This window comes from Cygnus atratus, chromosome 14 (genome assembly GCF_013377495.2).
Source record: "Cygnus atratus isolate AKBS03 ecotype Queensland, Australia chromosome 14, CAtr_DNAZoo_HiC_assembly, whole genome shotgun sequence".
Taxonomy (NCBI): Eukaryota; Metazoa; Chordata; class Aves; order Anseriformes; family Anatidae; genus Cygnus; species Cygnus atratus.
The window spans coordinates 12,374,606-12,395,570 of NC_066375.1; the positions used below are offsets into that span (position 1 = coordinate 12,374,606).

Here is a 20,965-nt window from a genome sequence, read left to right on the forward strand (position 1 = left end):
GATCCAAAAGTGTGGCCTTGCCATAAAGAAGGCTAACGATGTCTAAGGTTGCATCAGCAGAATACTGTGTGCTGGTCAAGGGAGTATCTTGAGCAGGTGAAGGGAAGTCTTCCTTCCCCTCTGTTCACAGATGGTGAGGCCAAACCCTATCTAGCATTTTAGAGCTGGAAGGGATCTAGCTCATGACACTTACCCTTGTTTCCTGCAGAGTCAATGTACACTTGTAACTGCACTCACATATGACCCTCTAACACTAAGGAAAATGTGATTTTCTCCTCCCCTCCAAAATAAATAAAGGAATAAATGAAATGAAAGAAACTAAAGTCTCTGTCCTTCAGGGAATTATATGTTTAAGCTCTTATATTGTCTTTTCTGAAGTTTTTTTCTGAGCTGGGGTTGCTCTTTGCGAAATACTGGCAACAAAATGATGCTGTTTTGAAGAAAGTTTTTGTAGTAATGTTCTTTGCAGGAAAGCTCTGTAAAGGATCCTTTTCTTTTTTTCCTACAACTGGGAATTATTTATTTATTTTGGGGGGGGGGGTTCTTTAATTGAGGTATTGTTATGGTTGCATGTGTCCTCTACCTGGATGTGTGGCCGCTACTGCCTGGAGGATGAGAGTAGGTACTGGGGATTTGCTGGAAGGTTTCCTGTGGGCCTTGTGAGCACTGAGCATAAGAAATGGCTGAGCAGCTGGGCCCAGAAGAGTGGTGATCACTGGCACAAAGTCCGTATGGATCCCCAAAAATATTGGTGTATGCCATGGGTCAACAGTGTTTGCATTCCTGTTTAACATCCTTATAAATAACCTCGATGATGGGAGAGTGTACCCCCTGAAAGTCGGCAGGTGCTGTAAAACAGGTGTGGGGGTGGGGTAGGGAAGTGTTGGCTACAGCAGATGGTGTTGCTGTCATTGAAAGGACCTGGAGAACCTGGAGAAATGGGTTGTCAGGACCCTCACGGAATACCTCAAGGAGAGGTGCAAAGTCCTTTAGTGAGCAGGAACAATCACATGTTCCAGGAAAACAGCCTCGTGGAAAAGGTGCTGAGGGTCCCATTGGACACCAAGTTGAACCTGAGCCAGCAGCATGCCCTTGCCATAAAGAAGGCTAATGATGTCTCAGGTTGCATCAGCAGAGTATCGTGAGCAGATCAATGGAGTATCTTGTGCTGCTCAGGGGAAGTCATCCTTCCCCTCTGTTCACCACCGGTGAGGGCAGACCCTGACTCGCGTTTTAGAGCTGGAAGGGATTTAGCTAATGACACTTAGGTGGTTTTTTTTTTTTTTCTTTTTTTTCTGGAGAGTAAGTTTGCACTTGTAATTGGCCTCGCAAACGACCTTCTGAGAAGTCCATATGTATGATTTTCTTCACCATTCCAAATAAATAAATTTTAAAAAATACAATAAAAAGAAAGAAAACTGAAGTCTATGTCTTTCATGCAATGATATTTTTCATCTCAGACAATATCTTTTCTGAAGTGCTTCATTAGTAGGGTTTGGCTCCTTAAATTAACTCATTAAGTTCTTTGTCTAGTAAAATTCTGTGGCTCCTTAAATTCTTTGTCCTGCTTGTTAGGGAGCACTGAGGACCCCACCCTGTCTTTTTCTGGGATGTAACACAAGAGTGAGATTGAGCAGACAAAGATCATTTTCACGCCAATGCCGCTTGGCCATCCTGCCTTAAAAGCAAAGCAAGTCACGCTCATGTAATACACTTTAACCATGTTCCCATGTCAGCAGGGAAAGGATGGTGTGAGTCCTGTGTGTCAATGCAACACAAGTGCTGCTCTCTTTCTTAGCTGGGTACTCGATCTCCCTGTCTGAGATGCATGGGCCCTGTATGCATTTGCGATGTGTGTTCCTCCAGCTTGGCCAGCAAGAGAGGTACTTGGACTGAGTGCTGTCATCTCCAGGGGACAGAAATAACGTGCACAACTAGAGATCCCTTTGGTTTAGAAAAGGAGGGTTGGCTGTCTCCTGGAGATTGCCTCAAAACTCTAGAAGCACTCACAATGCTGGGATTGACGGTAAATATAAAGCACTGTGAACATCTGTTTGTCTGGATTCTAAGGTAAATGAACGACGACTCTGTCCCTAGACAAACTTAAATACAGTCTCCCAGTTTTATCCCATTATCTTCCTTCCCATTTCCTGTAGGTTCTCCATGAAACGGGAGTGCAGTCATGACATGATTTTTCGTGGTTTTAATTCCATGGTTTTAGAAAGCTTTCATTCTCCTTTTCCCCCTTTCTCTTTTCCTGTATGAGCTGTGTTGGAGCATTGTGTTACCTATTCCCCTGAAGAAGGACTGTCACCACAGGCAGAAGAACAGGTGAACAGGTTGTTGGAACGACGGTGGTATGGCACTGAACATTTGGAAAAGCTCACGCTGCTTTATGCTGCAGTCATAAGCCGCGTCACCGCCAAGCAGGACACGCTTTCCTGTAAAGGTGACCTGGAAAGAACACCCGAGCGCGATTCCTGCCACAAAAAGGCTGCTGCTGTTGGGAGAGTCCTTGTAGCGATGTTGTTTGCAGGCAAGCTCTGTGAGCACGCCGGCGTTTGGCAAAGGCTGAGAGACGGCGGCCAGGAGCGCGTCCCGTCCCGGAGCAGTCCCGCCGCGGGCCGCAGGGTGGTGCTCCTGGCCAAGGCGGCGGCGAGCGGCTGCGGGCGGGGAGGCGGCCGAGCCCAGCACAACGCAGCGCAGCGCAGCGCAGCCGGGAGGCGGCGGCGAGCGGTCCTCCGCGCCGTCCTCCGCAGCATCCGCTGGCCGTCCCGGACGGCCGCGCTGCGGGCCGCCAGCCGGCCTCGGCGAGAGGGAGAGAGGGAGGCCGCGAGGGAGGGCGCCCGCCGCTTCCCGCCGCGCCGCTGCCGGGCGCCGCTTCCCGCGGAGAACTGCGGCAGACGGAGGGTGTCCGCCGCCCCGCCATGGCGTCTGCAAGGCAAGTGCTTTGTGTGTGTGCTTTGCTGTGCGTGCCGCGCGTTCGCTGCGAGCCCATCCGCTACTCCGTAGCCGAGGAGGGGGAGAGCGGCTCCGTGGTGGCCAACGTGGCGGAGGACGCGGGGCTGACCCCGGCGCAGCTGTCGGCTCGCCGGGCACGCATTGCCTCACCGGCCGGCCGGCAGCAATTTCGCTTAGAGCGCGCCGCCGGCCGCCTCGTCCTGGCGGAGCGGCTCGATCGCGAGGAGATGTGCGGCCGCTCGCTTACCTGCACGCTCGCCTTCGAGCTCCTGCTCGAAAACCCGCTGCAGTTCTTTCGGGTCGAGGTGGCCGTGGAGGACGTCAACGACCACTCGCCGGTCTTTCCCGAGGAACGAGTCACTTTTCAGATCCCGGAAACGAGTGACCCTGGCTCGCGATTCCCTGTGGAGGCGGCTCAGGACCTGGACGTTGGCAGCAACAGCATCCAGGCTTACAGCATCGCTCCCGAGAATGAGTACTTCAGTGTCTCTCCTCGGATTAAAGGTGACAGTGACATCTATGTCGAACTTGTATTGGAAAAGCCTCTAGACAGAGAGGAGCAGCCAGAGTTGCTTTTCAGTCTCATTGCTACAGACGGTGGCTCTCCACCTAGGAGCGGGACCACCCAAATCCACATTGTAGTTCTGGACGCAAATGACAATGCTCCCATCTTTACTCAGGATGTGTATGTTGGTCAAGTTTTGGAAAATGCCCCAATGGGTTCTGTGATTCTCAGAACTATAGCCACTGATCCAGACATGGGACATAATGGTGACATCTCCTACGGGTTCAGCCAAGCAATCAGTGCGAGCCACTTGCCTTTCACAATCGATGCCATGAGTGGTGAAATTCATGTCACAAAACCCCTGGATTTTGAGGTCACACAGAAATATGAGATCCGAGTGCGAGCAACGGATGGTGGGGGCCTCTCGGCACTCTGCAAGGTGTTGGTGGAGGTGGTGGATGTGAACGATAATGCACCAGAGCTTATGATCAGTTCCTTCAGCAACCCCCTCCCGGAGAATGCAGAGACTGGGACGGTGGTTGCCCTCTTTGCTGTGAGAGACCAGGATTCTGGTGTGAATGGGGAGATCACCTGTGCCCTTGAAGACCAGCTCTCCTTCTCCCTGAGGCCAGCCTTTAAGAATTACTATGAGCTGGTGACAATGAGCACATTGGACAGGGAAGAGAGAGCTCTGTACCTTGTGGTTGTCACAGCGGCAGATGCAGGGTCTCCTCCCCTCACCACTACGCAGACCTTCACGGTGGACATCTCTGATGTCAATGACAATGCCCCTGTCTTCAACCAGACATCATACACCATGTATGTGCGAGAGAACAATATCCCTGCAGTGCTTGTTGGGGCTGTCAGTGCAGTGGACTCAGATGCAGGACCCAATGCCAAGGTGATCTATTCCCTGAGGCCTGTGCACCCTGCAGAGCGGGACCCCTGCTCCTGCATCTCCGTGAACTCAGAGAACGGACATGTGTTTGTGCTGCGTCCACTGGACTATGAGCAGGTGAGGCAGCTTGAGGTGCTGGTGAGTGCCACCGATGCGGGGTCCCCTCCCCTCAGCACCAACGTCACTGTCCGCCTCCTCGTGGTGGACGAGAACGACAATGCCCCACTGGTGTTGCACCCTGCACAGGACAGCAGCCCGCCATCCAGTGAGCTGGTGCCAGCCTCGTCCGAGGTGGGGGACCTGGTCACCAAAGTGGTCGCCATTGATGCTGACTCTGGTCAGAACTCATGGCTTTCCTTCCACCTTCTAAGGGCCACAGACCCCGGGCTGTTTACCGTGGGTACCCAAAATGGGGAGGTGCGGCTGAGGAGGCCAGTGACAGAAAGGGATGCCATGAAGCAGAAGCTCGAGGTGCTGGTGCGTGACAATGGGAGGCCACCACTGTCGGCCACTGCAGCACTGAGCATACTCCTGCTCAACGGCCTCTCACAGGAACACCTGCCACAGCAGGAGGTGGCTGTGCAGGATGAAGACAGCTCCCTGACAATCTTTTTAATCATTTCACTGGTCTTTGTCTCCCTCCTCTTCCTCACATCTGTCGCAGCCTTTGTTGCTTGCAAGGTGTGCAAGAGAAAGGAGCTGAAAGGAGGGCACGTGCTGTATGGCACAGGCAACTTGCAGAGCAGTCTGGCTGATGGGGCTGCTGCTGGGACCCTGCCCCACACCTATTGCTACGAGATCAACCTGACCACGGGCTCAGGCAACAGCGAGTTCAAGTACCTGAAACCCATCCTGCCCAGCCTGCTGCCAGAGCACTCTGGCACAGGCAGGGGTGTTGATGACCCAGAGCATTTCCGACCTGTGCGTAGCTCCATGGGGGATGCCACCCTGGACAGTCCTGGGACAGAATCTATGGGACAGTTCAATGGGTTTTCGTTTGACTAGCTGCAAGTTCACCCAGCCAAAGGCTTCATGCCTTGTAGCTGGAAGGGATCTGGCTTATGAAACACTGTCTTGTTTCCTGGAAATAAATCTGATCTTATAATTGGCTGCATGAACAACCATCTAACACTAAGGCAGATGTATGTTTTTCTTCACCCCTCTAAAAATATTAGAAATTAAAAAAAAAAAGAAAAAAGAAAGAAAAAAGAAAACTAAGGCCTTTCTTCTTCAGGCAATGATATGTTTCAGCTCTGCTAATGGCTTTTCAAATCTGCTCCATGAGTAAGGTTTGATCCAGGCTCCTTGGCTAAGTGCTTGTTATTAGAAAAGACCTCAGATCTCACCCTGTTTTATTCTGTGCTGAAACACAATGTTGTGGTTGGGCAGATGACAGTGCAGTATAGCCCTCCTCCCTTGTCTGTGGGGAAGAAAGGTGTTAGCCCTGTGTTTCACTGTAATGCAAGTGCTACTCTCTTTCTTTGCTGAGTCCCAGATCTGTCTGTGTGAGATATGTCATCACCATGTGCTTTTGCACTGCATTGTCTTCCACCTTGGTTGGCAAGAAGCATATTTTTTATTGAGTTTTGCCGTCTCATCTTCTCCATGGCATAGTGAAAACATGCAGAGCCAGACTTTGCAGTTGTCCATCTGCTTGGGATTGACTCAAAACTATAGCAGCACTAAAATTCCACCATAGACTCTAATTATACAGAACTTTGACTTTGATCATTGTGTTTGGGTGGATAGCAGGGCATCTTGACACGTTGCCTCAGAGGACCTTTGTCTACAGGTAGAACCAAGATAGATTTTAAAAGTAGAATCCAGTTTGGTGTTGTTGTTTTCATTCCTGCTTGCTGGGATTCCTCAATGAGAGTCGAGAGCTATCATGGTATGGTTTTCCAGATTTTTGTTAGAATGCTTACATTTTCCTTTTTTCCCCTTCTCCTTTGGCTGTATGTTTAAGCATTGTCTACTAATTCCCCTTAAGAAGGACTGACACCCAACCTATAACAACGGGTTGTTGGAAAGAAGTTGTTATTGGACTGGATATTTAAACACCCTCATGTTATGTTGTGCTGCATTATACACTGTATCATTTTTAATCCAGGATACCCTTGTCTGTAAATGTGAAATGAAATGAGTGTCCGTGTGCCATTCTGGCAATAAAAAGGATGCTGTTGTGGATAGAATCTTCGTAGTAATGTTCTTATCAGAAAATCTCTGTAAAGGATCCAGGCTTTTTTCCAATTCTAGGTTCTTTTTTTTTTTTTTTAAATTTTGTTCCTTGATTGAGGTATTGTTTTGCAGTCACGTGTCCTCTACCTGGAGACATGGCCACTAGTGTCTGAAGGAAAAGAGTAGGCACTGGGGAATTGCTGGCAGGCCTCTTGTGGGCTTTGTGAGCACTGAGCATAAGAAGTGGCAGAGCAGCTGGGCCCAGAAGGGTGGTGATCAGTGGCACAAAGTCCTGTTGAATGCCGGGAACTATTGTTGTATCCCATGTGTCAATACTGGTTGCAGTTCTGTTTATCGTCTTCATTCATGATTTGGTTAACAGGGCAGAGCATACCTTCTGTGTGTTGTCAGATGAGACAAAACTTCACCAAGGAGAACTACAAAGTCCTAACATATGTTATTTAACAACCCCAGGCACCAGGACATGCTGGGTGTTACCATGCTGGAAAGACAATTTGCAGAAAAGGGCCTCCAGGTCCTGTTGCACAACAGGTTGGACATGGCCAATGGGCCCACACTGCAAAGAAGGCTAAGAGTGTTCTTTGTTGGATTAGGCAAAGTATTTCCAAGAGTTTAAGGGGGGTGATCCATCCAACCCATTAACTCAACTCTGGTTTGGCCATACTTGTAGTAGTGTGTGCAGATCAGAGAGACATGAACATACTGGAAAGACCCGAGCATATAGCCACAAAGATGCTGAAGGGACTGGTGCATCTCTGCTATGAGGAAAGGCTGAAAGAGCTAGGGCTGTTCAGATGGGAGAAGGGAAGGATCAGGGGTACTTGTCTATATATGCAAATACCTGAAAGGAGGGTGAGAGGAAGACAGAGCCAGGCTCATTTCAGTGGTGCCCAACACCAGGACAAGAGGAAATAGACACACACGCACTGGAACAGAAGAAGTTCCCGCTGAACATCAGGAAACACTTCTTTACTGTGCAGGAGTCTGAGCATCAGCACAGGTTGCCCAGAGGTGTTACGGAGTCTCTATCCTTACAGATCTTCCAAAGCTGTCTGGACTTGGTCCTTGGCAACCTGTTCTAGGTGGCCCTGCTGGAGCAGGGATTGGACCAGATGACCTCTAGAGATTCCCTGACAAGCTCAACTGTTCTGGAAGTCTGGGATCCTGAGCATATGACTGTGACACAGCTCTGTTACTTGCTGGACAAAGGAAAGTGGCCTTTCCACTAGCTGGGACCCTGAGTGTGCAAAGGCCTCTGGAAAGCGGTGATGTTGGGCAGTGACCTTTCTGACTCTCTCAACAGCTCCAGAGATGAATGGCAATTGTAAGACCTTTGGGCACAAAGCATTTGTGCAAAGTAGGAGTGTCAATTGACAGATGGCTCAAAGTCATTGTATATCTTCCTCTGGTGACATTTCTGGGGAGCACCAGGAGATGGGCATTTGGTAGGAAAAACTACTCTCGGTGGGAGGCTTTGCTGTCAAGAACTGCAGCAGACTAAGGCTGGCCCTTCTGCAAGGGTCCCAATAAAGAGTTATGTGCCAAAGACAGGTTTTGTGATTCTGACAACAAGACCATTGCCCACTGAGGAGTGACCAAACATGTGTAAAGGTAACCTGAGCAGATGAAGGCCTGTGTTGTGCTGCATAATCCCTTGGTCGCAGAATAAACTCTTCCAGCTCCTTGTAAAAGCAGAGCCTGCAGGCACTACTTGCTCTGTACTGGTCACATCTACACTGAAGAAGTATACTGTTCATCTAACAGTATAGCAAGAACTTTTTGGTAGAAATGATGAATAGAGTTGCTTTCTTGCAGAAAACCCTAAAATAGCCTGAATGACCAATGAGGGGACACTCACAATCTCCTGCAGATGGGGTTTGCATGGTACATGGCATGTAGCTGGAATCCATTTGGAAGATGTGCCACTCAGGGTTCCCAGCCTCTAAAGGGAGATGAGATTACTCATACTCATCTCTTCTTATCATCTTCACTCTATTCACTGGAATTGTGATTGACACCTCTCAGAGTCTTAGTGTCTTTCTTACTGGCATTGCAATGAACCAGCACCTCCTGCTGTAAAACTGCTGATTCTCAGTTGTTCTAAGCCAAATATCAGCATGTCTGAGGCAGTTCAGAAGGTCTTCTGATAGCTTAAATGCTATAACAGTGAAGATTGTTGCCTAGGGGGCCCTAAGAGGTGCCATTTAGGAAGCAATGCACTGGGCAGGACTTGTCAGAAGGAGAGGCAGAAGGCAAAGGCCAGGTTCTGGTACCTCAGCGCCGTCTCCACCCACAGTCAGTCCCACAGACCGCTGCCTCGTTTAAACAGTGTGTTCTGGGGTGCAGTAACTCGTTTCTGTTGTGGAAACAAGGAATTGTGGCTGATGGGGTGGGACGACAGTGCACACAAAAAGCGTTTTCCTCCTCTAACTGGCCATGTTTTTTATACAAGCTTTTCCGCCCAGGTCCTTGTTGCCGTTAAGTACAGATATTGCCAGGCACTTCGATCTCCCCGCGAGGTCTTCAGTGCTCCGAGATGGTTTCATGGCGATTAGGGTGAGACATGCTATCGTGACGGCACAGCTGTTCGGTGTGTGTCAGGCCTTATTTCATGAGCAGCAAGCGAGTAGCAGCGGACCTGCCGCGCGAGCGAACACGGGACACTGAAGAGGCACAAGATTGCAGTTGTTGTGTGAGGCTGCGAGTGTCGCTGTTGGTTAAGGCTGGGCTACCAGGTCCAAGGCAAAAGGGGGCGCGGGGTCAGTGAGCCCGGACAGGCTGTTCGGGACGAGGCTTGTCGGGAGGAACGCGGAGAAAGCGGGGACGGCTCTGGGCCTGAAAGGGAGAGCGGGAGCCGGAGACCGGTCTGGGAAATGACGGCGAGAGAAGGGCGCTGGGGCCGGAGGCAGCGAGCGCTGCTGTGCTGCGCGCTGGTGGCGGCGTGGGAGGCGGCGTGGGGGCAGCTGCGCTACTCGGTGCCCGAGGAGCTGCCCAAGGGCTCTTTCGTGGGCGACGTGGCCAAGGACCTGGCGCTGCAGTTGGCCGCGCTCCGCGACCGCGGCGCCCGAGTTGTGTCGGCAGATAGGACGCGGTATTTCGCCCTGCATGCGAACAGCGGCCACCTGGTGACGGCGGAGAGACTAGATAGAGAGCAGCTTTGCCGGCTGGTGGAGCGATGTGTGCTGCGCTGTGAGGTGATCGTGGAGGGCGAGATGAAGGTCTACGGCATCGAAGTAGAAATCACAGATATTAACGAAAACGCGCCAAGCTTCGGATATGCAGATGTGGAACTGAGAATGAGCGTGACGACAGCGGCGGGGTCGCGGTTTTCCCTGGCCGATTCTCACGACTCGGACGTGGGAGTGAATTCCTTACAGAGCTACGAGCTGAGCGGCGACGAGCATTCTCGCTGTCCGTGCAGGCGGGAGCCGACGGCGAGAAGCGTCCCGAGCTGGTGCTGGCCAAGGCGCTGGACCGGGAGGAGGCAGCATTTCACGAGCTGGTGCTGAGGGCGAGCGACGGCGGCGAGTCGGTGCGGACGGGCACGGCGCTCATCCGCGTGTCTGTGCTGGACGCCAACGACAACGCGCCCGTGTTCAGCCAGGCGGTGTACGCGGTGCGCGTGCCTGAGGACGTGCCCGTGGGCTCCACGCTGCTTACCCTCACGGCCACCGACGCCGACGAGGGACTCAACGCAAACGTGAAATTCTCTTTGAAGAAAATAACTGAGGAAGCCTCAACGATATTCCACCTGCATCCCGAGTCGGGATCCATCAGGCTGATGAGGAGCCTGGACTTCGAGGAAGACGACACCTAGGAATTCAGGGTGCAAGGACGGGATAGCAGGGAGCTTTTAGACACAGCTACAGTCACGATCTCGTTGACCGACGTGAATGACAACGCGCCCGAGATGACTGTGTCGTCGGCGCTGAGCGAGATCTCGGAGGACGCGCCATCGGGGACGGCGGTGGCCCTGCTGCACGTGCAGGACCGGGACTCGGGCGCCAACGGCGAGGTGCGGTGCTCGCTGGTCGGCGACGTGCCGTTCCGCCTGCGGAGCTCGGTGGGCAGCTACTACAGCGTGGTGACGGCGCGGGAGCACAACGTGACGGTGCGGGCGGCGGACGGCGGGTCGCCGTCGCTGCGGAGCAGCGCGGTGCTGGCGCTGCGCGTGCTGGACGTGAACGACAACGCGCCGGTGTTCGCGGAGGCGCGCTACAGCGCCCGTCTGGCCGAGAACAACGCCGAGGGCGCGCTGGTGCTGACGGTGCGGGCGCGGGACGCGGACTGGGGGCAGAACGCGCGCGTGCGGTACCGGCTGGCGGAGGGGCGTGTGCGGGGCGCGCCGCTCTCGTCGTACGTGTCGGTGCAGGCGGAGACGGGCGCGCTGTACGCGCTGCGCTCCTTCGACTACGAGGAGGTGCGCGAGGTGGGGCTGTGGGTGCGGGCGGAGGACGGCGGCGCGCCGGCGCTGAGCAGCAACGTGTCGGTGCGGCTGCTGATCGTGGACGAGAACGACAACGCGCCGCAGGTGCTGTACCCGCCGGCGGCGGCGGCGGGGGCGGCGGCGGGCGCGGTCTGGACGGGCGTGGAGCTGGCGCCGCGCTCGGCGGAGCCCGGCGCGCTGGTGGCCAAGGTGGTGGCGGTGGACGCGGACGCGGGGCAGAACGCGTGGCTGTCCTACGAGCTGGCCAAGGCGACGGAGCCGGGGCTCTTCCGCGTGGGGCTGCACAGCGGCGAGGTGCGCACGGCGCGCTCGCCGCTGGCCCGCGACGCGCCCAGGCACAGCCTGGTGGTGGTGGTGAAGGACCAGGGCCGGCCGGCGCTGTCGGCCACGGCCACGCTGACGGTGGTGCTGGCCGAGAGCGTGGCCGAGCTGCTCTCGGAGCTGGGCAGCGCGGCGGCGCCGGCCGAGCCCGCCGGCAGCCTGACGCGCTGGCTGGTGCTGGCCGTGGCGGCCGTGTCCTGCCTCTTCCTCGCCTTCCTGCTGCTGCTGCTGGCGCTGCGCCTGCGGCGCTGGCGCCGCTCGCAGCTGCTGCCGCCGGCCAGCGGCGCCTTGCGCGGCGTCCCGGCCTCGCACTTCGTGGGCATCGACGGCGTCCGCGCCTTCCTGCACTCCTACTCGCACGAGGTGTCGCTCACCGCCGACTCGCGCAAGAGCCAGCGGCGCTGGGCGGCCGACAGCTGCTGCAACACCCTCCCGGCCCGGCCGTCTTCGGAGGTTTCGCTTGCTCTCTCGCCTAATGAAAATTACATTGTCGAGTACGGAGACTGAGTTTCCTCTCAGGTATTTCCGTTTTCTTAACTTTTTTTTTTTTGTGTGTGTGTGCCGTTTTTTTTTTTTTCGTTTGGTTGTTTATGTTTTTCTTCTACTTTTTTGTTTGTTTTTGTTTGTTTTTTTCTTTTCTTTCTAATCGTTTTTGGTTGGTTGGTTTTGTGTTTTCCATTTTCATTTCACCTTTTTACTGCATTTATGAAGTGGAGGTGACTTGAGATCAGGTATTTTCCGTGTTATAAACTCGCTGCTTAGGGCACCCGGGGACATGGCAAAATGCGGAAAGAGCAGCCCTGGATATGAAAGGTTGAGATACCTCCTCATTCTCTCATGTGTTTTTTGTTTTTCTATGTGACAGCTTCTGTACGGGTTTGTCAAAGTCCATCATATCGTATCCTTCTCTAAAGCTGAAAGGTTCTATTGTTTGTACACCTGCGCTAGGAAATTTCCTTCTGTAATTGTTTTTCTAATTCTCTCTGGAAATTTTTATAGTGCTTTAGGGTACCTAGTTTCCAGAATTTCTTTGCCATTCCCAGTATAAATTCTCAAGTATTAATAGAATTGGGTAACTCTTCACCTTGTAGCCAGAAAACCAGCCCCTCTGAAGTACCATGTGACTTGGAACTCTATCTGCAGCAAGCAAATTAATCAGTCCCACCTAAGGACCTTCATAAATCTACGAATATATGCATGCTACTTGGTAAAAACTAAATGTCTTTGATATGCATTTGATATGTCTTTGACACTCTTCGATGTGTTTCCCACTGCTGGGCTTCTTGAGTTAACTTTTGAGTTTGACAGAAATGTAATCATTGATTTGTATGTATGTGTAAATGTCAAGATGTGGAGAATATATGTACTTGCGTACAAATGGAAAATATTTTAAAATAAAGTGTAATTTATCGTGCTATGTTTGCTTTCCTTATAACATTGTTGTGGTTTAATCTGGCAAGGAGCAAAATACCACACAGACACTTGCTCATTCTCCCCAGGTGGGACTGTTGAGAGAATCAGAAAAGTAAAAGTGCGAGAACTCATTGGTTGAAATAAAGACATTTTACGGGATAAAGCAGAAACCATGCACACAAGCAAAGCAAAACAAGGAATTCATTCATTATTTCCCATCATTAGACAGGTGTTCATTCGTCTCCAGGAAAGCAGGGCTCATCATGCATAATGGTTTCTTGGCAAGACAAATGCCATCACTCAGAACTTCCCCCCCCCTTCCTCTTTCTTACCCAAGATTTTATTGCTGACCATGACATCATATGGTATGGAGTAACTCTTTAGTCAGCTTCTATCAGCTGTCCTGGCTGTGTCCCCTCACAGATTATGATGCTACCCCCAGCCTCCTCACTTGCAGGGCAACATAAGAAGTAGAAAAATCCTTGGCTCTATGTAAGCACTGCTCTGCAACAACTGAAAACATAGGTGTATTATCACCACTATTTTCATAAAAAATCCAAAACACAGCATCATATGAGCATCTACGAGGAATATTAACTCTATCACAATCAAAACCATGAGAAACATTAAAACATTTTTTTTTCCTACCAAACATGCTATTCTTTTCTGAGGACACATGTACAAAAGAGGCTGTCTTGGAAACTACCTTTCCTTATTTCCTCTGCTACTGATCATTCATCATGGATTTAACAAGCTTTTAGGACTTCAGAAATATGTTTAATGAATAAAATAATATTACTTCATTTTATTATTGTTATGCCATTTAAACTGCTGGTATATTGTAGTATTTCGGTTTAAGCAAAATAAGTTTGTGAAGCATAAAAACTCCTGCTTATAAGTTCAGAACAGAGTTGTTGAGAGAAAATTGTTCTGTAAGATTCCCCGTGAAAGGTTTACAAAGATCTTTCTCTTTCTCTCTTTCTCTCTTTCTCTCTTTCTCTCTCTCTCTTTCTCTTTCTCTTTCTCTTTCTCTCTTTCTCTCTTTCTCTCTTTCTCTTTCTCTTTCTCTTTCTCTTCTCTTTCTCTTTCTCTTCTTTCTTTCTCTCTTTCTCTTTCTCTTTCTCTTTCTTTCTTTCTCTCTTTCTTCTCTTTCTCTTTCTCTTTCTCTTTCTCTTTCTCTTTCTCTTTCTCTTTCTCTTTCTCTTTCTTCTCTTTCTTCTCTCTTCTCTTTCTCTTTCTCTTTCTCTCTTTCTCTTTCTCTTTCTCTTTCTCTTTCTCTTTCTCTTTCTCTTCTCTTTCTCTTTCTCTTTCTTTCTCTCTTTCTCTTTCTTTTCCTGTTCCCTGTTCCTCCCCTCCCCTCCCTTCCCTTCCCTTCCCTTCCCTTCCCTTCCCTTCCCTTCCCTTCCCTTCCCTTCCCTTCCCTTCCCTTCCCTTCCCAACTTCGTGCATCCCAAGGACTAAACTTGTGGCTGTTATCCTGTAGTGGGTTTACGTGGCAAGGTTTTGGTAGCAGGGGACCATAGGGGTGGCTTCTGTAAGAAGAATCTAGAAGCTGCCCCATATAAGGTAAGGGCCCTGCTGCTGACCAGAGCTGAGACAATGAGCGATGTTGTTTGCACCTCTGTGAGAGCATATTTAAGAAAGGGAAAAACAAAACAAAACAAAACAAAACAAAACAAAAACATACTGCTTCACACAGTAGCTGGGAGAGTGAGAGGAGTGAGAAACATCCTTGCAGGTGCCAAGGTCGGTGAAGAAAGAGGGGGAGAGGTGCTCAAGGTGCTGGAGCAGAAGTCCCCTGCAGCTGGTGGTGAAGACCATGGTGAAGCAGGCTGTCCCCCTGCAGCCCATGAAGTACCACGGTGGAGCAGGATTCCACTCTGCAGCCCATGGAGGAGACAACGGTGGAGCAGGTGTACCCACACTGATGGAGGCTGCGGCCTGTGGAGGACCCCCACTGGAGCAGATTCCAGGTTGGACCTGGAGAGGAGCCCAAGCAGGAGCAGGTGACATGGCAGGAGCTGCTGCCCGTGGGGGACCCAAGTTGGAGCATTTTGCTCCTGATGGATAGACCCTGTGGTACGGACCCATATCTGGAGCAGTTCTTGAAGAGCTGCTGCCTGTGGGAAGCCCATGTCAGATCAGTTCGGGAAGGATGGCATCCCGTGGGAGGAACTCCATGGCACAGGGGATGAGAGTGATCGAGAAGGAGGGGTGGAGACAAAGTGCCATAGACTGACTGCAGTCCCCATTCCCCTGCACCACTCGGGGGGAGGAGGTGGAAGAGGATGGATGGGGGGAAGATGTTTTTGGTTTCTTTCCTTTGTTTCTCACTTCTCTAGCTTGTTACTAAAAGGCAATAAATATTACTATCTCTCTGTGCTGAGTCTGTTTTGCCCATCACGATAATTGTTGAGTGATGTCCCTGTCCTTATCTCAACCCTTGAACCCTTTGCATTGTATTTTTTCCCCCTTTCTCTTTGACGAGCGGGAGTGAGAGAGCAACTCAGCCACCCACCCGAGTAAAAACCACCACATATCCTTTTCAGCTGCCACCCATTAGACACAAAATCATATGTGATATGGATGTGGGAAGAAAATGTTTCCCTTTTTGATGCAGGCTTGTTCTTATCTGTGTCTTCCTGGAATAGATCTGTGCTCTGGTATTCAAAGGGAATGAGAGAATCTTGGAATTAGGAGAAAAACAGTCTCCACTGGAAATGCAGAGATTTTGAAAGGTGCTTCAGCATGGAGAATGAATACATCTGGGTTGTGATAGGCACCATATAAGAGGCAGTGAATTGACCATGATGTTTCATCAGAGTCCCCAGGTTCCTATATACATATCCAAATCCTTCCCACATTCTATCCAGGACTTGAAATACAGATGTCCATGTCTGCTACCTCTTAACTCCTGAAATACTATGAATTAAAAAGAGTTTTTTATTATGAAAGCTTATTAATTTGTTACCATGACTTTTGTGTAAGTGTAGCTTGGAGGAAAAGAAATTATCGTCCTTTGGATGTCTGGCCAGAGTTAGCAGAAAAATACATTTTCTAGCAACACCTTATTGAGAAGGGAAGGAGATATTCACATCAGTATCTAGAGAGAATCAACATTGGTATACACGCGGGAGCTCCTTCACTGGTTAAGGTACTGTGGAGAGTTTTCTAATCTTTTCATGTCTTCTGCTTAATGTGCTGTGGTGATATAGCCTTCCTTCAGGTCTTTTTTTCTCTGTAGAGAGAAATGTTTTAATGCTCAGGTGAGATACAATACCTTTTCCTGAGGGTGGCATTTGTCTGCTTTCCCATGGATTGTTCAAGCAATAGTAACTGCCCACAACATTTGCCAGAAAAAGTTTTTAAATTATGGGACCCACTGCAATAACAACCAGTTTAGTCAAGAGACGTGGCCATGCTTTATCAAAGCAACGCTTGTAAAAGAGATTGGGGGTTAGGTTGTACAGCACTAATATGATGATGATGGCTTTTGAATGCCAAAAGAGATGGGATCCGGTAGGTCTGATGTGACCACTGTGTTTTTCTCAGTGACTGAGATTCCCAGCTTTGCTTGGCCATCAGTAATAATACCTTTCCAGGTGGGAAAGCTGACTCTTAGCTTGTGCTCTTCCAACTATCAAAAATAAAACCACAATTTACACACAGTACTTCAGCCTTCCACTCATCCTGCTATTTTTCTCATGGTAGTGAGAGGACAGCAACAGGAATAATCAGGTGCCCTGACTCTATAGGCCAATAAGATCATTATGGTGCAGAGGTAAGAGATCCTGTTCTTCTGCGAGCAGTGGGAGAGGGCTTATCTGGAAGAAGACTTTCAAGTGTAAGAAAGTCAAATGTAGGTTTGTTCAGATAGAATCATCACAGAATCATGACACAGAGTGGTTTGGGTTGAAGGGATCATAAAGATCATCGAGTTCCTCCCACCCCCACCCCCACCCGCGCCATGGGCAGGGACACTTTCAGCTAGATCAGGATGCCTTAAGCCCCATCCAACCTGGCCTTGAACAATTCCAGGGATGGAACATCCACAGCTTCTCTCGGCAACCTGTTCCAGTAACTTAACACACTCAGAGTAAAAAATTTATTCCTAATGTCTAACCTAAATCTACCCTCTTTAATTTTAAACCATTACCCCTTGTCCTGCCACTACACTTTCTGATAAAGTCCCTCACAAATTTTCCTGTAGGCCCACTTTAAGTATTGGAAGACCTCTATAAGATTTCCCTGGAGCCTTCTCTTCTCTAGGCTAAACAGCTCTAACTGTCTTAGGCTGTTTTCATAGGAGAGGTGTTCCAACCCTTTGATCATCTTCACGGCTCTCCTCTGGACCTGCTCCAACAGGCCCATGTCCTTCTTGTGCTGGGGGGACCCAAAGCTGAATGCATCACTCTAAGAGGGGTCTCACAAGATTGGAGTATGGGGGAGAATCACCTCCCTCGACCTGCTAGTTACACTTGTTTTGATACAGCCCAGCATGTAACTGGCTTTCTGGGCTGCATGCAAACATTGCTGGCTCATATTCCGTTTTTCATCCACCAGCAGTCTCAAGTCCTCCTCCACAGGGCTGCTCTCAATCTACTCCTTGTCTAGCCTGTATTCATGTTTAGGATTGACCCTACTCAGGTGCAGAACACAGCACTTGGCCTTGTTGATCTTCATGAGGTTCTCATGGGACCGCCTCTGAAGCCTGTACAGGTTCCTCTGGATCCTGAACTCTCTCCCTCCAGTGTGTTGACTGCACTGCTCAGCTTGGTGTCGTCTGCAGACTTGCTGAAGGTGCACTTAATCCCACCGTCCATGTCACCGACAAAGATGTTAATTCCGGTGCCAGTGGAGATCCCTGAGTGACACCAGATGCACAGCTTCCGTGCATATGCAAGTCTTCTGTTTTGCTCTACTGACAGCGTGCGTGATTCCCTACCCGTGTTGGAGTGGGGTTTAAGAAAACGAATGGCATACAATTCGGGCTGCGGTTCTTAGGCGCGGACTCAGGGTGTCACTGTTGGCCAACACGGAGAAGCCGCTCCGCCGCTGGCGCCTCCCCGGCTCTGGCGCCCACGCAAAGCCGCTCCGCACGGAGCAGAGCAGAGAGAAGCAGGACGACCCTGCCCGGCTCCAGCTCGTCCTCCAACCGGCAGTAAGGATTTCATGTATTTGCTTTTTTCTGGCATTGATTCAGCCGCTTGGCAAGCATATTTTCAAGTCGTCTGCAGACTACGCTTCAGCAAAGCAGAGAATGGAGATCCGACCGACAGCACGGAGCCGCGGAGCCGCCGGGCGGGTCGCACTGTTGGTTGAGCTGTTGGCCGTGCTGCCGCCGCTGTGCTGCCGGGCGGCGCCGGAGCGGCTCCGCTACGCGATCCCCGAGGAGCTGAGCAGGGGCTCGCTGGTGGGGCCGCTGGCGCGGGACGTGGGGCTGAGCCCGGCCGAGATGCCGGTACGCCGGCTGCGGATTGTTTCCGGTGATGAAAAGCAATACTTCTCTCTGGGGGCAGATAATGGAAATCTACTTGTAAACGAGAGGATAGACCGAGAGGGCATCTGCGGGGACGTGTCGCCTTGTGTCCTAAGTTTGGAAGTTGTCGTGGAAAACCTTTTCAATATATATCATGTGAGCGTTGCTATCCAGGATATCAATGACAATGCACCGCACTTTGACAGAGAATTTGTTGCCATAGAAATGATCGAGTCCACTCCTCCCGGGACCAGGTTCCCACTGGACAGTAGCAGAGACCCCGACATTGGGGCGAACTCATTGCAAAACTACCAACTTACCCCCAGTCCGCTCTTCTCCCTTGTAGTGAAGGAGAGTCCCGATGGAAGGAAACATGCGGAATTGCTACTGGAGAAAAATTTAGATCGAGAAAAACAGAGAAATCACCAGTTGATACTGACGGCGGTGGACGGCGGGGATCCAGTCCGATCTGGGACAGCTCAGATTAAGATTGATGTGACCGACGCAAATGACAATCCGCCGCTGTTCACCAAAGAGATCTACAAGATTCGACTGCTGGAAAATCTGCCAGAGGGCTCCTTAGCTTTTCAGGTGAAAGCCACTGACAGCGACGAAGGTACAAATGCAGACATTACCTATTGCTTCAGTCACATCGCAAACAGTGCTCGCCAGACCTTCAGTCTGGACCCCAAGACAGGGGACGTGAAGATTACTGGTCCCTTAGATTACGAAGACGTGAAATATTATGAAGCGACTGTTGAAGGCAAGGACGGGGGCGGGCTGAGTGCGCACGCCAAAGTCCACATAGACATTATAGACGTGAACGACAACGCTCCAAGCCTTACCCTCCTTCCTATCTTGAACCCGGTACCCGAAGACTCGGTCCCGAGCACAGTTATAGCTGTGATCAATGTTCGTGACAGAGACTCTGGAGACAACGGAGAAGTGACCTGCAATATCGACGGTGATTTGCCTTTCAGACTAGCAGAGTCATCAGAGAACACCTACAAACTCGTAATTGAGAGTAGCTTAGACAGAGAAAAAATCTCTGCTTACAACATCACAATCACTGCCAGAGACCACGGCAGCCCGGCGCTGTCGAGCCGCGCGGCGCTGGCGTTGGAGGTGTCGGACGTGAACGACAACGCGCCGGTGTTCGAGGAGGCCGCCTACAGCGCCTACGTGGCGGAGAACAACGAGGCGGGCGCGCCGGTGCTGCGGGTGCACGCGCGGGACGCGGACGCTGGTGCCAACGGGCGCGTGAGCTACTGGCTGGCGGGCGAGGGCGCGGCGGCGCCGTACGTGTCGGTGGAGGCGCGGAGCGGCGCGGTGTACGCGCAGCGCTCCTTCGACTACGAGCAGTGCCGCGAGTTCGCAGTGGCGGTGCGGGCGCAGGACGGCGGGGCGCCGGCGCGCAGCGCGACGGCGACGGTGCGCGTCTTCGTGCTGGACCGCAACGACAACGCGCCGCGGGTGCTGTGGCCGGCGGCGGCGAGCGGGGCGGCGAGCGGCGGCGCGGGCGCGGTGCCGTTCGAGGTGGTGCCGCGCTCGGCCGAGGCCGGCTACCTGGTGGCTAAGGTGGTGGCGGTGGACGCGGACGCGGGGCGCAACGCGTGGCTGTCCTACGAGCTGGTGCAGGCGCTGGAGCCGGGGCTCTTCCGCGTGGGGCTGCACAGCGGCGAGGTGCGCACGGCGCGGGCCGTGTCGGAGCGGGACGCGGCGAAGCAGCGGCTGGTGGCCGTGGTGAAGGACCACGGGCAGCCAGCGCTGTCGGCCACGGCCACGTTGCACGTGGTGTTGGCCGAGAGCTTGCAGGAGGCGCTGCCGGAGCTGAGCGAGCAGCCAGCAGCAGCCGCCTCGCCGGCGGAGCTGCAATTCTCCCTGGTGCTGGCGCTGGCGCTGCTCTCCGCCTTGTTCCTGCTGAGCGTAGCGCTGGCCGTTCTGTCGCGGCTGCGCCGGGCCGGGCCTCCGGCCGTCCTGCGCTGCCTGGACGCGCAGCGCTTCTCGTCGGCCGGCCCTGCAGTGCCGGCCGACTTCTGCGAGGGCACTTTGCCCTCCTCCTACAACCTGCGCGTGGCGCCGGGCCGTGCCGTCGCCGAGGGCGCGTGGCTGCTGCCTCCCGCCCGGCTACCCAGCCTGGCCGCCGAGGACCTTCTGAGCGGGGAGCCCTCCGGGAAGCCGAGCCCGAGCAGCAGCGCCGGCCCGGGAGAACCGTCTGACGACCCCGGCGCCCCACAGGTCTGTAAGCCTACTGCATCTTCTGAGCCTTTGTTAACTTCACACGAATGTACTCGTTTTTGATCTTCAGATTTTCCGTTATCTGTTTTGAACAGCTGATCTGCATTTAACTGACAGAGAGAAAAATTGCCCCCTTTTTTAACAGCCGGCAGTTAGTTCTCTTCTTAGTTCATCAGTGATTACAGTGGAAGGCTAAGTGGAGACGTACTGGCCATTAACCTCATTCTGTACAAAGTAATACAAGTTTGTAACAGTGATTGTGGCCCATGATATGATATAAAGACATCTACTGATGGTGCATGTCAACACTGGAGAATGTGATTGACGTTTTGTTCTGCAGAATTCTTTTTCTCAATTCTTCTTCCAAAAAAAGACATTCTTGGATCTAATCGATAGTGTTGGTGTTTGTTGTTTGGTACTGGATCATCTTGGATAACTTGGGGATGCTTATGTTCAAAGCTTGACTGGGATGAGGGGGCTGTGCTTGATCTTTGAGGGAAGAGC

The 20,965-nt window shown here is 51.8% G+C and overlaps 3 protein-coding genes across 3 annotated transcripts; all 3 read left to right on the plus strand.

Annotated features, from left to right (window-relative positions):
* Nucleotides 1–2,683: 2,683 nt before the first annotated feature.
* LOC118256212 (protocadherin beta-15-like) lies at nucleotides 2,684–6,484 on the plus strand. The gene has a single exon (XM_035562949.1). The coding sequence runs from the start codon at nucleotides 2,928–2,930 to the stop codon at nucleotides 5,367–5,369; it is 2,442 nt and encodes an 813-aa protein (XP_035418842.1). The 5' UTR covers nucleotides 2,684–2,927; the 3' UTR covers nucleotides 5,370–6,484.
* Nucleotides 6,485–9,436: 2,952 nt separating this feature from the next.
* Nucleotides 9,437–11,838, plus strand: LOC118256187 (protocadherin gamma-A2-like). The gene is given in 2 exon segments (XM_050713688.1): nucleotides 9,437–9,965; nucleotides 9,968–11,838. Coding segments are annotated over 2 exon segments (2,400 nt in total).
* Nucleotides 11,839–18,004: 6,166 nt separating this feature from the next.
* Nucleotides 18,005–20,524, plus strand: LOC118256185 (protocadherin gamma-B5-like). Its single transcript, XM_035562925.2, has one exon. The coding sequence runs from the start codon at nucleotides 18,005–18,007 to the stop codon at nucleotides 20,522–20,524; it is 2,520 nt and encodes an 839-aa protein (XP_035418818.2).
* Nucleotides 20,525–20,965: the final 441 nt, after the last annotated feature.